The sequence below is a fragment of the Balearica regulorum genome, chromosome 2 (genome assembly GCF_011004875.1).
Source record: "Balearica regulorum gibbericeps isolate bBalReg1 chromosome 2, bBalReg1.pri, whole genome shotgun sequence".
NCBI lineage: Eukaryota > Metazoa > Chordata > Aves > Gruiformes > Gruidae > Balearica > Balearica regulorum.
This window is the reverse complement of record NC_046185.1, coordinates 125,113,865-125,130,927: the sequence shown is the minus strand read 5'-3', so window position 1 is coordinate 125,130,927 and position 17,063 is coordinate 125,113,865. Positions and strand designations below refer to the sequence as shown.

At 35.4% G+C, this 17,063-nt stretch overlaps 1 protein-coding gene across 8 annotated transcripts in view; it reads right to left on the bottom strand.

Annotated features, from left to right (window-relative positions):
- Nucleotides 1–17,063, bottom strand: part of NEK10 (NIMA related kinase 10) — a 105,267-nt gene that overhangs the window by 14,361 nt on the left and 73,843 nt on the right. For 5 of the 8 annotated variants that reach the window (XM_075745765.1, XM_075745768.1, XM_075745769.1 and 2 more), the window contains 6 exons: nt 15,205–15,388; nt 15,030–15,116; nt 7,205–7,253; nt 4,575–4,612; nt 3,880–3,980; nt 689–799 (listed from right to left, as the gene is read on the bottom strand). In XM_075745765.1, coding sequence (XP_075601880.1) covers nt 689–799; nt 3,880–3,980; nt 4,575–4,612; nt 7,205–7,253; nt 15,030–15,116; nt 15,205–15,388 — 570 coding nt within the window. Of the gene's footprint in view, nt 1–629; nt 800–2,068; nt 2,106–3,879; nt 3,981–4,574; nt 4,613–7,204; nt 7,254–15,029; nt 15,117–15,204; nt 15,389–17,063 lie in introns of those variants that run through there. The other 3 variants (XR_012834072.1, XM_075745771.1, XR_012834073.1) reach the window with 3 other exon arrangements.

Below are 17,063 nucleotides of genomic sequence, written 5' to 3'. Positions count from 1 at the left end.
CCATCTTCCATTACTGCAAAATACAGGAAGGAGTTAGCCTTTGGGGTCAGTCCGTTCCATAGCAAACAATGACTTAGAAGATTCCACAATTCAGTGCAAGTAGGTCACAATCAAATTAGATTATACAGGAGAATTATGTGAGTAATAATAAATTACCTTTGTCATAAATTGTTAGATACAGTAACATACCTAATAACTGCTTTGTCATCAATTCAAAAATTAAATATCTTAGCTTCATCTCCCACAGTACACACATGCCAAGGATGTCATTTTCAGATCCTCTGCTGACTATAGTCTTCCCAGGACATTTTGAAGGAACATTTAGAAATTCTGATATTAGTCATTAGCTCTTTCTCTGTTGGAGAGCACCCAGCATGTCATTGGGAAATATGCAGGCATGGTTCTTTAGTCATGCCATTCTTGCAAATCTGCAGAAAACTGATGACACTAACCTGTTGCTGACACAGTATACAATAATAGGATGAGGTATGCTATATTCAAGACACTCCAGGACAGTGCTTTCTTAAAATTCATACTATCCAAATAAAGGATAGCTAGAGAATATTATAAATATTTCCTTTTAAAAATGTAATCTTACACTTATATTTTTGTGATATTAATATCAATAACTTAAATGAAACAGAAGAATAGACAAAGTTGACCACAGGTAGTAATTGGTGTACTGCACCTTTTTCATTTCTGACTTCAGATTACAAGGATTGCTCTGCTGACTGAAGAGGGACTTCTTGAATCTCTCAATAATTCTCCTTTTCAAGTTGCATTGCAAAGCTGGAGGAAGCTACACGAAACAAAGAAACATGTTTTCACTGATCAGTTACACCTCCCATAAAGATGTCCTAATCAGCAGTACCATTATTGAAAAAAGTAGTTACACTGCAAAAAGAAACATTGATGTTTAATAGCATGGTGATAAACAACAGTACAAAACTTGATTTAATGGCATATCATAAAAATGCTCCTTAGTTTGCCCATTCTGTTGGGCTTGACCGTATAACTCGGTCCCTCTAGCCTTGAAGGTAAAGATCATTATAACAAGCCTAATACAGGTAATACTGGATTTGCCTCCCCGATCAAAGTGCTAGCATTTGGGACATTTTTCTACAGATGAGGCCCATAGCACATTGGACTAGATTTCATATGGGCTATAATGAGTCACTCCAGCTGAAATTAATGGAACTCCAAGAAGCTTACACCTTCATTCAATGGGTGTAGAAATTAATGTGTATCTTCCTCATGGCTTCAACACGCTCTTTTAAGGTCCTTACATACATCTTAATACAATTCAGAATGTGTTTTGCTAGAAGCTTCCTGTGGCAAGTAATTTACATTTCACTTGTCTATAAAGCAAAACTGATTTTTTACACTTTTTCTCCTGTATTTTTGGTTGAAAAAGTATGCATATTTCAACTATATTTACAAAAGAAAAGCACAAATCATACTTTATTGTGTTTTAAAGTCTTTAACAGATTGTTTAAAAGGAGGTCTCTTCCTTTGGTCTCTAAGATTTTAAAATCATTTGTATGCTCCAAGAGTAAACGTAAAGCTTCAGCTGTGTGTCACTGCAATGACATCAACCTGGTCTGATGACAATTCTATGGTATGCACTGCCCTTTTGGAAGGATCTCCTATGCTGTTTATCTATAGCTGCTTATACCTGCAGACAGTGTTTGTAAAATGATGATTTTCTACCATTTAGCATACACTTTATAATCACATCATTGACGTAAACTCACAGAGTGCCACTCCACTGAATTCAGGAAGATTTTCACCTACTCGAGGAAGGTTTGACCACTAATAATTCACATTCAAACACTGTCGCAGTACACATTATAAATATTTTTTTCCTCGCTGGAACAAGTTACAGCTCTTAGATGGCTCTAGATCTGGAACAGCTATATTGGCCTCACGGGAGTCCTGATTTGCTCTGGCAAACCAGGTAGCAAGGTTACATCCTAAGCATAAAAGGCTTCATTAGACAGCTGGCTGCATACAGGGTTTTTTTATTACAGATACATACTACTCTCTTTTCATACAGATAAGGCCTTACATGTATGTTTTAAGTCAGATGTTGAATGTTCCTTAGCCTGTGAGAAAAAAAAAAAGTCTTAGGAAAGGCTTGCAAGATACTTTGTAGACTACATGTCACTGCAATGAACTGTATGCAGTTAATGTACCATTAACTGCGATATTCTGTACCATCTAGTGGGATATTCTGCAGCAAAGGTGGTAAAGGACAAGTTCTGCATGAGAAACTCAGAGTTGCCTCAGGCACTAGTGTTCAATTTTAGTTTTTGTTTTAATGAAATTAGATGTCAGATCAGTTAAAAAAAAAAAAGAAAAATGTTTTTTTAAAAAAAAACGAGGGCAAGGATTTACATAATCCTTTTTTAAAAGCTTTCTCTTACATTGTTTTCCAGAGATCACTCTGACTTGTTCCCATGGAAACTGGACTGGGAAAGCTGTTGGCAGCCAAAAAACTAACAGGAGGCAAGAACTCTCCCTTATAAACTTCGGTTTAGAATCATCAGCTGAAATATGTAACAGAGTTCTAGAAAACAGCTACGCATAAAAAAATGTTTTACCTTAGATTTGTAAGAACATAAAAAAGTACAAGAGAAGCACATAGCAGACAGTGAACAATTAAAGTTGTGGATCCTGGTTTCTCTGTCTTCCCATTACGAAACCAACTGACACCGAAAGCATCATAGTTGTTACTACTGCTTCAGTGGTCGATTTCAAGCAAATCTTTGAGTTGCTGTTAGTTCTCAGTTATCGGGCATCCATGTTATGATAACTTGTATTCATTAGTAAGCCACTCGAGAAAACCTTCTTCAAGAGAGAGGGTAAGTTCACTAACGAGCATCTTGGACATACTCCTAATATAGCATGTAAAGACTGAACAGCCTCATTTCTGTTAGCAGGTGAAGGAGATCATTCTTGCGATAAATGCAGTCTATTCCAATTATTTTAAGTAATAATTTGTTTCATTGTCCCAAATAATTTACTTCCTGCATTGATAAGCTTAACAATGAAAAAAATGTAAAATACACTTAAGTTGTTATGCTGTTCTGTTCTAAACAAAACCACACAAAGTTGGCTCAGAAATCTGAAATCCCCTGAGGTGATAAACATCACTTCCCAAATATAAACACTTCGTTTTGGAAAATAAAAATCTATTTATTTAATAATAGCAAATTTTGCAAGTAACGGAATGGCAGCCATCTTTCTGGAGAATAAAAAATTTTCCATCACATTTTCAGTTGAGAGTTCAACGCAGATTTATATCAGCTCCATTTTTGCTTTGGAATCAGCATGAAATAACTTTAACTCTCACTGTGAAACATTCGAACTTAATTTTAAAATAAGTCCTAAGTTTGAAAAAGATCTGACATTTGAAAATATTAAATACATTCAGGATTTGAACTGTTACACTAGAAATCCCAAGAAATTATTACTATTTATTGATAATAAAAATTATTACCTAGAACTTATTGCTATAGAGGAAAGCATTTTATGTACTCTCCATGTCAGTATATGATATCAAGTCACTTAAAATATTCACATTGCTGGCATGGCAGAATGTTGTAAAAATAATTTACTGTACAATCCATTTTTCTGAGGTGAGCCAACGAATTTTTTTCATATGACTCAATTATTGCCATCCTCCACATACTAATATTCAAGGTTAGTCTTTATTTAAATGATATATTTTTAAAACATCCTGCCATCTGCAAAAATGTCAAGTTCTGTTGTTTTTAAAGAACAGTGACTAAATTAGCAGTACTTTGCAGTACCATCATTTTGACAACAGCAAATAACTAAAAAGTATAGAACGTCAGTAGCAACAGTAATGCATACTTGAGTGATGAAGATAATTTTGTGCAGCTGAATAAGAATCTGCTGAACAGGGTCACTGATCTGACGCACCTTCCGTTGTGATACAGCAATTCCTACCGATGCTGTAGATGACAACAGTAAAATCAGGACAGCTCATTTTGTTGCCTTAATATATTAACATGTGCTGTTTAAAATCTGTACATGTAAATATTAAGTTTTAATGCATGACTTGTTTTTCCAATGGTGTTGGGAACAAAAAAAAAGAATAATCTAAAAACTTAAAAGATTAGATAATGTAATTGATAATGGGTTTCAAAAGAAAATCCCTTTCTCTGACTTATACTGTAACTACGAGAAAAGAAACATTAAATGTACCTCACTAATCATAAAAGTTATCCCACATTTATTAAAAAGGAAATTTAAAGGTATAATAAACAGAATTTTCTTATTTTAACTGATTTTATTTTATTTTTTTATATAGACTAACACACCTGATATTTGGCTTTTATATATTTTGATGTTAATTTTCCTTTTACCCTAAGAATTACAATATAATGTCTGAAGTGGACAAATTGGAGAACAATTTTATTAAAATATATTTTCATGTTGCCTTATAGTGATGTGTGTTGCTTTATCACAGCTACTTTTTGTTTTCAGCATCTAGCAAGGGCATGTTTTGAGAGAAACTTCAAATTTTTGTGCAAGTACAAAGTTACCTGGTCGCAGTCTTGATCCCAGGCCTTCAATATAATCTCTATTTTTATTTAAAAAAAAAAAAAAAAAGTAGTTTTACTTGCATTTGGTATCAATGACTGTAGAGGCAATATCAGTATTCCCTGATTCCTTCTCATGTTTCCTCTAAAGGAAGTCTGTCCCAATTCAGTCATTTTTAACTGTGCATTTATAAGTCACATAAAGGCTGGCTTACTCTACATGTCCCAAATAGCATTACTTCTACTTAATACAAGTTAGACTTTCCCTGCTCAATTTTTAGCCTGGAATGTACAAAAACAGTAGGCAGCATTTTAGCATTTAAAACTCAATAATCCACTAGATTACGTATTATTTCACATCTGTACATGTTTAAGTATATTTCAATTTACCCATTTTATGGATGGAAAAATATATAGAACAAAGTAATTATTGCTAGTGGATAAAACCAGGAGCAATAATGCATACAGTACTAGTAAAGTGGAGAAAAAAATTAATACTACATCACCAGCACAGCAATACCTTAACATCAGAAATACAGGTCCAGATGTTTCAATGCTAACTTCTGCTCTGTAGTCAACACAAACACTGTCAAAGCCTGTGGATTGCACTAGCTGACATAAGCAACAACGAATGGATACAGACAGATGGGGAACTAAAAGAACCAGTATGGTGTCCTGATGGATGGCAGCCTCCACAGCCCTGGCATGTCAAGAATTTATATATATATTTTTAGGCAGTAGGGAAAATTACAGTTTCAAGGAGTAGATATGAAGGAAATAGTTTTGCTAATGTTTATGTGAGGGGCAGATATGGAGAGAAAACAAATGTGCTTGCTTTAACACTCAAGCATCAGGAGGCTGCTATTACCGACTGAAGCAGGACTAAAGCTGGAAAGCTACGGAGTGATAAGTGACAGACTGGATGATGACATGCTAAGAACAACTCTAAAAATAAAAATATTGTGTTTGAAGTGATAGGGAAAGCACAATAAGTAAAAGGATACAGACAGAAGATGGCAAGGGTGAAGGTAAGGCTATAGAAATGTTCCTCGCAGCAGCGTTCTGAATGGGCATTTGAGTGACCAGAATGTATGTATCAAATCCAGGGAAGATGTTGCTTGCATGATAGTCTCATGAACCCAAGAGTTTTAGCAGTGTACATTGAAAGGAAACGTTATACCTTAGAGGTGCCAGGCAGAACAGTGAGACATACTATGAATGCAACAACTTTGAGCAATACGCAAGTTAAAGCGGATGCTCGGATGTCAAAGTATTGGTGAGCATGGATGTTATTTTTTAAAATAATCAAAAACAGAGCTAATGAGTAGGACTTCAGGTACAGGTAATTATGACATTCCTTTTAGTTATGTAGTACTCAACTGTATGGCCACATGGCCATAAAGAGATCTTACAGATGAGCAAAAATTTAGTATAGACAGAAGGAAATACATGTGGTGTATACAGCTAAATTCATGATTTGCAGCATGATTTTGGAGGTATTTGAATAAGTAGACACATTTGTATATGCAAAGACAAGATGCAGACGGCAAGAGAATCAGTGATAAAGCCACGTGTAACATTCAGAGGAAATCAGATGAACATATAAACTAGTATCCTTCTGAATGGTCCTTAAGAATAGTTTCAAAAGATAGGGGGAGAATTAGAAAAGGATAGAGTCAGAAAAACATGATTTTAAGATGACAAAGATAGCGCCAATGGTAAATAGCAGATCAAGAAAATAAAGGAACTATGACTTGGAAGAGGTCATTAAACAGCTTAGTAAGAGTTGCTACAGTAATATTCTTTAAGTAAAAGCTGGATCAAACATGGTTTGTGGAGAAACAGGGAGAGGAATCAATGCCATTATTATAAATACTTACCTAGTTAAGTTAAAGGTAAGAGGGGAAAAAAAAATGTTCAAGGAGGCAGATGGAGAGAAGAGTGATTTTGGGTTTTGTTTTGGTTGGTTTGTTTGTCTGTTTTTTTCAAATGTGAAGGAAAAGCAGAAATAAAGAGACAAAGAACAGAGTCTATGAATAAGAGTGGTGCCAAGATCAGGAAAAATCATTGTTGATCAAGAATGTGTTTAATGTGTTTCTGAATAAATAACAGAAGAAAAGAGGAAAGGTCTTTAGAGGGAGAATGGGGATGGCCATGCCTTTTTCTGTTTTGATTTGTTTCCTTTTTGAAAGAAGTGAGAAGGACTCCAGAATTCTAAAAATAGATATTTATGTTTATATAGAAGGTCTAGAGGAGTTCAAAAGGGACAAGATACTACTCTGCACTATCAAATGCACAAACACATTTTTCTATGTAAAAACAGCTGCTTAAAAATGCAAACCCAGAATTTGGCTAACCACTGTTAGTTTAAGCTGATGTAGCAAGATCTACTTTTAAAACTATTTGTCAGTTTAATGCCAGTCCTTAAATTACTCACATAAAGCTTCTGTGTGCAAAACCCCTCAAACAATATCCTCAAACAGACTGTTATAGGCTGAGATAAAATGAAGTTGTAATAATAAGTAAGGAAACCTTTCATGAAGGCAATTGTGCAACTGTTCCACTGTGAAACGACTCACTGGAATTATGATAACAATTAAATAATGTATATTCAAATTATAAATCATACCTACCTCATCTGAGGTTGTCTTTCAGAAGCACTAAAACTTTGTTTAATTATACCTGAAACAAATGCATACATATTACCTCTTCGTTAAAAAAAACCCATACATACATGTTAATATTTTCTATTTCCCAGACATGGTGTCAAAATAACTTTTAAAAAGCAGCGTTAAACAAACTCCAAATCCCCATTTGACTGTGGAGATGCTGGTCAATGTATCAAAGATTTGCTTGCATCATAACTAAACTCTCAGGTCCACACAGGATTTTAATAAATTCTTTCAGAGTTTTATAGGAACTAATAACACATGCTGACTAGATGTCCCCAGAAGATGTATCTGGATTTGTATTAAATAACTACCTCAGTTACTGCTACCACTGTAGTCACAACAGTGTCTCTAGTCTGGATAAAAAGCTAGAATATTTACACACTTTCTCAGAGGACCTTTGATGGGTGGTCTAAACCTCAATCTACCAGAGTTTTATTGCCACCATTCTACTAGCTAACTATTCAAACTACTACAGATGCAATAACTTCTTAAATAAACCACTGATTTTAAGACCTTGAAGACAGAGGTATGATGAGTTATTGGTCAAATATCTAATCAGCAATAAAACTGAACCAAAACATTTATGTCATTTATTGCACAGTGTCAACAGATGTGAAGAGGGAGAGGTAATGTTTGATTAATATTTATGCACTTGCAAAGTATTGTCTTATAGCAAGTATTTGTCTTAAGCATTTGTCTTAAAACATTCCTGTAAAACCACTCCTTTGATGGTAATTTTGATATGAGACCACTCTCTCCTACCAACTGTATCTTGCTTTGGGGGGGGAAAAAAAAAAAAAAAAAAAAGATTTTATGCCAAACTTACACTAGTTTTCCCATTATTGGTCTTGTTACAGCAGTTATATTAGTTCTAGAGCACCAGTAGAGGACTTTCATAGAACGAGCACATTTCTGAGAGTCTTAAATCTTTTCTTTGTGTTCAAACATACTTTCTGCTATGCTCTGAAATATGGTGCCTCTATTTTTCCTAGTTTCCTGAGATCCTCTGAATTTAAAAAAAAAAAAAAATCCTGAAGGAGGCTGGCATCTGTCACATAGAACTCACTTTAAAACCAAAAGAAATGATACATCTTTTAGGCCAAATCTGTCTCCCTATAAAGACGACACACAGACAGAGAATGAAAGGAAAAAAAACCCAGTATTTTATTCCTTGCTAATGCTTTGCTTAGCAAAACAGTTATTAAAGCTCTGTAGTGGTTAGCCCAAAAGAAGGTTTGATAAGAGCAGTTGATTTATCATAGAGTGGTTTGGGTTCGGAGGGACCTCAAAGATCATCTAGTTCCAACCCCCCTGCTGTGGGCAGGGACACCCTCCACTAGACCAGGTTGCCAAAAGCCCCATCCAACCTGGCCTTGAACACTTCCAGGGAGGGGGCATCCACAACCTCTCTGGGCAACCTGTTCCAGTGCCTCAACACCCTCATCGTGAAGAATTTCTTCCTGACATCTAATCTAAATCGACCCTCCTTCAGCTTAAGGCCATTACCCCTTGTCCTGTCACTACACTCCCTGATAAACAGCTCCTCTCCAGCTTTCCTGTAGGCCCCATTCAGGTACTGGAAGGCTGCTATAAGGTCTCTCCAGCCTGGAGAAAAGAAAGGTCTGAACAACCCCAACTGATTTACATAATAGCAAATAAACTAGGCCCTTATAGAAACAAAGATACTTCAATTAACTTTAACAGAGACAAGAAAATAGAAAGGAAAATACAGTGTCCACTGTCTATAAAGAAGGCCTTTGGAAATGAAAAAAACATGATTGTGCCCATTCAAGGAACAGATACTTTACCTGCTCAGGATGCAGACACAATAATACAAAGAGGCTCTGACTGAACCTTAATCATGTTGCTTGGGGTAAGGATTTTGAGTTACAATGTCAGACACTCTGTTATAACAAAGATTACAAAATATTATGGGAATATACGTGAGAAAAGTCTGTAGCAAGCCACTTGGCTAGAAAGCTAAGTTTGAACACAACTGTTTGCTAGAATTTTAAAAACAGCCTCCCTTTCCAAGTATTCATATACAAAATTGGATTTGAAAATAAATGGTGTCTCTATCAGTAAAGGGCTCATATCCGAATTTTCTTGATCAGCTTGATGACTCAACACATTTGACTTGCTAATCTGCCAGCTTATGAGTGTATGTACAAGTGCATGATATTTCACACCAAAAAGTCTGTCTTACCACTCATTGTACATAGCAGAGATGCAATATTTTCTGATTCATGTGCTAAAATTAGGAAAATACTTATTAATGCTAAAAAAAACCCCAAGCCACCGTACAGAAATCATGATGCAGAACATCCTAAACAATAATCAATGTCTTTCAGCCCCATTTTTATTGCTTATTATTATGTTAGAGGCTCACTGAGCAGCTACAACTGAGAGAGGAATCTCTTTATGTTAGGCACTATGAAAACACATTGGAATAATTTCTTCAATAACTAAGCGCAAGGAGACTCAGACATCTAAAAATCAATGTAACAAACACATTCATGTGTGTATACACACAGCCATGGAACACTAATGGCCTTAGTTATGATCCTTAGTCTTTTGTGTAGGAGTTATGCTAATCATACAAAGCCAGACAGGAAGTAAGAAACAACACAGATGCGTAGGAAAGTTAACTAACATAAGTCATGAAGCACATAGTGCATCCTGACGTTCAGCCCAGGGTGTTACCTGGACCGTATTTCCTTTTACCGTGGTTACTCCTGTGACATGGATGGGAAGAGCAAGGCAACATATTTTGTTCAAATGCCTTGCAAGAGGGAATTTCTTAGTTCAAGATGATCTTAAGGAAAATGAAATATAAATCTTCCATCTCTTTCCTGTTTTGTGTCCACCATTGTTGGAATGTGAAAGCCAAAGCTTTTGATTCTCATCAGCCTCCCTATTCTGAATAGCTCTATGAAGGTTCCTTGAGGACATTAAAAAATAAAAAAATAATAAATATATATATATTTATAAAATTATCAAATGAGATATCAAGAATTTTTCTGACTGCTACTTTGGTCTATAATAGCTGTTGTTATTAAAGCAACTTCTAAGTCTTTAACTTCATAGCATGCATTGATATCAGTGCAAATCATACAAATGCATTCTAATATGCAGTTTAGTGTTTTTCCTCTTGTAGGCACCTAATCATATAATTTCAAGAAAAGAGCTTATAACATGATACAAGTTCAGAAAAACCTGGGAAGACAGTAACTTTTGCTTTAGTTTTCACTTTCACTTCACTAGTATCTAAGAAAACCCCTCTGAAAACCCTTTCAAGTTTGATCAGACTCAGGAAAATTGAACCAAGATTTAATATTAGCAGAAAACATCAGACCATCTTCTTGAATGAAATGGAAGCAATGGAAGTGTTTTTTTGACTGATGGCTTAATGATCTTTTCAGGAGAAAGGTCAAATTACCTTTATTTATATAAAATACTCTTAGTAAGCTGCCCTTTAAATCACGGTACATTGGAATGGACAGTCCCAATCACGTTAATTAAGCTGTTTTGCAGACCAAGCAGAAGTAACTTTTTTGGTCATTAGCAGTGACTACATGTACAGCAACAGCAGTTGTCATAAACTTACTTGAAGCTTAACTCAAGCATCATACAGGGGAAAAAAAAAAAAAGGTCTTGGCAATCTTAACTTTAGCTGATGTATTCAAAGTCCCATTAGACTGAGGTCTCAAGAGAAATCTGAATCTTAGACAAAGTCAACTTGGGAAAAACAAGCCTACAAAACATTGTAAGATCTCCAAAACTCTTCACAGACAGCCCATTGTGCAAATTATGTGTTTCTTGATGCAATAATCATTTTCAACAAATTTTCTAAGCTTTCCCATCATAATCTAAAGAACCATATATAGCAGATGGGAGAAGATCTTACCCCTAAGACTTACCAAACTATCTAAATGTCTTATGTAAAGAAGAAATATTTTCTCAAATCATCAAATCCAAAGAATACAACTGGTCTGAATTTTAAAAAAAAACACAACCAAACCCCACAAAAAAAAACCCAAAAAACCAAAACAAACAAAAAAAAAGCCACAAAAAACCAAACAACCAAAAAAAAAAAAACCAAAAAAACACAAACAACAAACCAACAAGCTCTGTGATCACAAAACTTGCAAGATATAAGAGAGCTGCCTGCAATTAAGCCCCATTTCTGGATGAAACTACTAGCTCCAGACAACAAGTGACATTGCTGAATGGGTCTTTATTTCCTACTGCGTTTGCTGTATCCTCAAAAACAGTTAAATTCGGAGCCAAGTGATGACCTACACTCAGAGCCCAATCATTTGCTACATACAACATGCAGAGTTCCTATTTTGAGAGCATCCTATTTCTAGAAATACCCCGTTATTCAACTGGATACTTTTGACTGCTTCGAGCATTACCTGCACAAGACTCAAGTCCTGGCAGTGTTTAAACAAGTCATTTTTCTAAAAACTCAAAGAAAGATATAGGAGATTCTTCTAGAAATACGTCACTAGAATATGGCAGATCTGTGGTCTCATTACACGGTAACTTTGAACAGTATTGCATTGCAGAAATTTTGGCAAGACAAGGAGTTCCAAATCCCAACTTCTTTGCTTATTGGTCACAAGTTAGAAAATTTCAGAGATTCCTCCAAATACTTGAAACATATACTAAATTATGAGGTCACAGAAAAAAAATCTAAGCAAGATATAGCACAACAACAGGACTGTGCATTAAGACTTCTCAGCCTCATGAAAAGCTAGTAGCTGAGCAATTCTGAAAGGGACCTATCCTATGCTTACCTTTTCATTGTGAGGAAGGTCAGAGGGCAAGTATATAAAATCCTAGGGACTAGGGTTTTCTAACAGCATGTTTTACAGACAACTAATCTTTCAATATATTTAGGACATTGTCCTGACTGCAGTGTCAATTAATGTGATTCTAGGAAACAAAAAATATTTTCCAGAAAGTATTCCCAGACACAGAGTAAACTTTTAAACTCTCTCTCATCCAAGTGATATACTAGCTCTGCTGGACTACTGTGCACTAAGAGATATTTTCCTGCTATTTGGTTTACCAACAGAAGTGCAGATATAGTTACACTGTAAATCAAAACCAAGTAAAACCCCCTTAAATATGACTAAGCTAAGTTGGGAACCTTCTTAATTTTAAATTAAGAAAAATAACGCAAATAATAAGCTGTAATCATCCCAACACTCTTTGTTGCTTTTTGACTCAATATGTCCCTACCTTATGTCAATCTTTATCATTTCAAATTATAAGGACTTCAGTGGAGAAAACCCCACATCTCCCACTACTGCTCCTATGCTTCTGAAACGTGCAGAATCTTGCTCTTGTAGGATTAATCATGTCAAGTAGCATGAACAACTATTCCAGAATCTACATACTCTACATTTGGCAATCTTCAGCATTGTTAAAGGAGCTGGTCTTGTAGAACTACATTGTCTAGAATAAGAAAAATAATCCTTTTCTTAAAGCATAATTGAAGAGTACAGGGTACATAAAATTATTAAAAACATTATGACAATTAGTGGACTTTAAAAAACCTAACCACCATTACATTGTCACTCACACACATACCAGCTTCTGTGTCACTGAACAACTCGGTGTATTACACCTTTTTACAAAATACCACCCCAGTTTTAAAATACAGCAATATTTTTCTACATTTGCAGATCACGTTTTCTCTGAACCTGATGTGATGGCAGCACGATTGGACAAATTCTTTCAAGACCCTGATCAATACACCCATAACTGAAACTCACATTTTCACATTAGCAGTTTCCAACTTAGCTAGATGAAAGTTGGTCGCATCTTCCCCTGTAATACTGACATGCTTGACAAAATTACGGCTGACAATTCATACACTGTCAGCCATTTATAAGCAATGAATGGAGCATAACCCAAGCATCCTGAATTTATAATACTTTTTTTTAAAAAAAAAAAAAGCTATTTTTTCTTTTTCCCTGAAAAGAAGAAAAGTTTGCCAGCATTAATTACAACTGATCTACAACTCTAACTTCAACATTAAGTAGAAACTACAGGTGATCTAAGAATGTATGACTGCAGAATTATTTTTCTGAAAAAGCAATCCTGGAGTATTTATATAACAAACTCTATGCTGGGAGGAAAATGGACAATGACTTCTAGAAATTATAATTAAAGTTACTGGGATTAATAGGAACTGGCTAGATCTTTCCAGTTAAAATATTTAATTAAGTCAATGGAAATCTGGCACAAAAATATTTAAATATTAGAAAAAAAACCCAAATGTTTTGTTAGTGTGCAAATATAACAAAGAAAAATTAACAAGGAAATCATTACCAATAACACTTTGGGTGGGGCAAGTTACAAACTACACAAAGATTTCAAATGTCTGTGTACAATGCTGAACTAGCCCACAAAGAATTCAGTTTCTGGGAGATGTACAATGTGTTATTCTTCAGTATAAACACCAAAGTAGAACATTGCCTCTGTGGGCTGCTTTTCCTCAAGATGTTCTTTCTATGCAGCCCCCTTCCACAGCCAAACTAGGCTTCCCTGTACCCTGCAACCTTCTCTTGCTACACTCTCTCTTTTTTTTCTTTTTTTTTTTTTTTAAAGAAAACGTTTATAATAAACTGAGGGCTGGCTATCCACAGGTCCTCCAGCCTTTAGAATGGCAGGCTATCCAGTTACAATTAGCAAATCATATTAACAGATTTTAAGTAGAATTATCAAATAATTTATTTACCCTGCACTAATGGCTAGACAATTCAATTAAAAGCAGTCATATTTCTTCAGTACCTAGGCCAAAATCTGAAGAAAACCCAGACAGCAAATAGCACGACAAAGAAAGTAATATTAGTCTACATTTTTTGAAGCCTGTGACCCTGAAACAATAAAATTTGTTAATCTTCAGACAACTACATGCCCTTCACCTTTTAAAAAGACAGTTTAAATCATCCACAGATTTTCCGTTGGAACTTCATGGAATGAATGGAAATATCAATCTTTTCCTTCTAGTAAAAAATGCTCTTTGATTTTCCTCTAAAAGTCCCATCTCATTTAATAGGTAGATCATGGTAGCTCAGAATGTAGCAGGTAGCTCACAGTGGTTACAGATGTTTCACATCTATTTTTTTTTTTATTTTCATATTTAGAATATAATCCAAAAAAACATTACTTAAGATAACACCCAACTCAGCTGGTACTTTCCTATCTGATTACCATAAATAACTACAGGCAGCATTAATGCTGTGTTTTGTCACATAATCCCTTTCTAATTCAAATCCCTTCCTAATTCAAATCTAATCATTAAGCATTCTTTCAATTCCATTTAGTCAATTCATTGAGACAGCTAAAGCTTGCCTCTTTCAACTTTTTTTTTACACCCCCCAACAGGGCACGCCATTTATTCATTTACATAGCATTATTGTTACCGAGACAGAAGTTTTTGCACTGTTTTCCTTCTGTTCCTTATCAACACTAGCTATCTTATGCTTCAAATCTAAAACCATCTTCTTTGTCAAGTTGCCCAAAATATTTCAGTTTTCATAGGCATTACTTCAAAATATAGGAGCAAGCTACACAAAGAAAATGTGATGCAAAATGTACTATACTGGAAATGGCTGCCACAGAGGCACAGTTATTTTAGTTTTCTTTCGCTTAGGACCCACAACAGGTAGTGAACTCACAACAAATCAGGAAATACCCTAATATTTTAGAATAAACAACTACTTTGCTGTTAGAAAATAGTGTATGCTTCATTCTTAAGGAATCTTACCAAAAGCAGACTCTTTCAAATTACTTGAACTGGAGCTGCTCGAGTTATCCAGTATGTCCAGCTCATCATCTAATTCAGAGAACATATCTGCACATAAAAATTAAAGCAAAGAAGATTTTAAGCCACCTCTGACCAGCATAATAGTACTCCTGATGCTTCTTTTGCTAATGACTACCTTTCCCAGAGTTCTCTAAAGTGCTGTGATCCTCTACCAGGATTTCTTCATATGTTCTTTCCTCATCTTTTCCACATGCAGATTGACAGCTTTCAGCTGGGAGGTCAGTATTTTCTGAAAATTCACTTTTGCAACTGGCTGTTCCACTGCTGCTGCTATGAAGACTCAACTTCTCATTATCTTTCTGACAACAAAGAACAAAAAGGAAAGTGTTACATATTGTCCTTACCCAGCACACATTAGAAAACCTGCAAATGAAAGTGTCGCTTGCGTATACATGCGTACACACAAAAATGCACTGGTTCAGCCACTGATTCTAAATTTAGAAAAAAACTTTCAAACTCTTAATCTAACCAAATTATTTCTAGCCTGTACATAAAAGGCATCTTTGTTCTTGACAAAAGTCTTTTCATAACAAGCACTGAAAATGAAAAAAAAAACTAAAGAAATGCCAGACCAGAAAGAAATACCGAACAACACAAAAAAATAAAAGACTGGACAAAGACAGTAGGTTCCCAGAGACAAGCAATGGGAGATTTTACTCTCTTCCAGCTTAGACAATAAACAGCAGATCAGTTTTGGGCCATGCAAAAGCTGCACAACAGTCAAGATAGTTGTAAAATATGAAGTGGACTTGATGTGATGTGACTGATGTCGGAAAGACTCTGCAAGGCCGAACTGACCAAACGCTGACTGGCGTTACCGAAGCAGAGTTAAGAAAATCAAAACATGGAATACAAATTATTTGTCTGTAATATTTAAGTGCTGACTCATGTCTGTAGCACAGGGTTCTTTAACGAGTATCAAATTCTGCCTCTGCTGCTGTCAATGTTTATAGCTTTTCTGGAAGAATAGAGACCTCTGATCTTTGTTATTGCTTCTATTTTAATGTAGCATATTTTGAAGGCAGACTGTTCTTATGTTCTCTTTATACATTGTTCCAAGTCTTCCCACATTATTTCTGTTGCATGTAAATAAATTCATGCTTCTTTTTACTCTATCTCGTTAGACCAAAGTGCGATAAACGAGAACAGGAGATAAATCATATAAATATACCAGATTAAACAAATTAGTATCTTTAATAATAAAGTAATTTCAGGAGATAATACATTCCTAAATACTTACATTCCTACCAAGTGTGTCAAAGACGATTTGGCCTGCATCTAAGAAAATGTTCTTCCAAAGTTTTTCCCATGAAGTATTTTGACTTTATTGGGACACAGCAGAATGGGTGCACTAGAAACCCCTTCTCCTTCAGCAACTGAACTGCACCCCTGAGCACTGACTATACCACTGCCTGCATAATGGTCGTCTTCAAGTACTTCCCCATCTTTTGTTCTATTCCCCAAATTATAAGATATGGCTTGTCAAACTTTTATCTTTAAATTTGGGTAGGAAAAGATCATTTTATACTTAAGTACTGGACTGAGCTTATGTCCAAGATGCCACAATAGCAGTGACTGCAGCATAGCACAGCATGGCAACTGCTAACAATGACTCTCCAGCTCACTTAAAGAGACCGGTCTAGTCATGGCACATGAGCACGCTTATTGTGCCCTGAACAGTCAGCGCACAATTACTGAAAAGAACCAATTTACCTGGTCTACATCAAAGAAAACAAAGTAAAGAGAGAAAAGGGTCAAACTGCATGGACATTTCCAACTTAAAACTCCTTTCAACATTGCCAATACTGAACCTCACACTCGAATGACTAATTCTTAACAGTAACTTATAAATCAGGTGCAGCTAAGAGGGAAAAAAAAAAAAATCAAAAGGACTGCCATTGCCAATTGGTGTCAGATCTAACTGCCACATCAAGAAAGGAAACCCATTTGAAATGTGTGAACTGAATTCTGTAG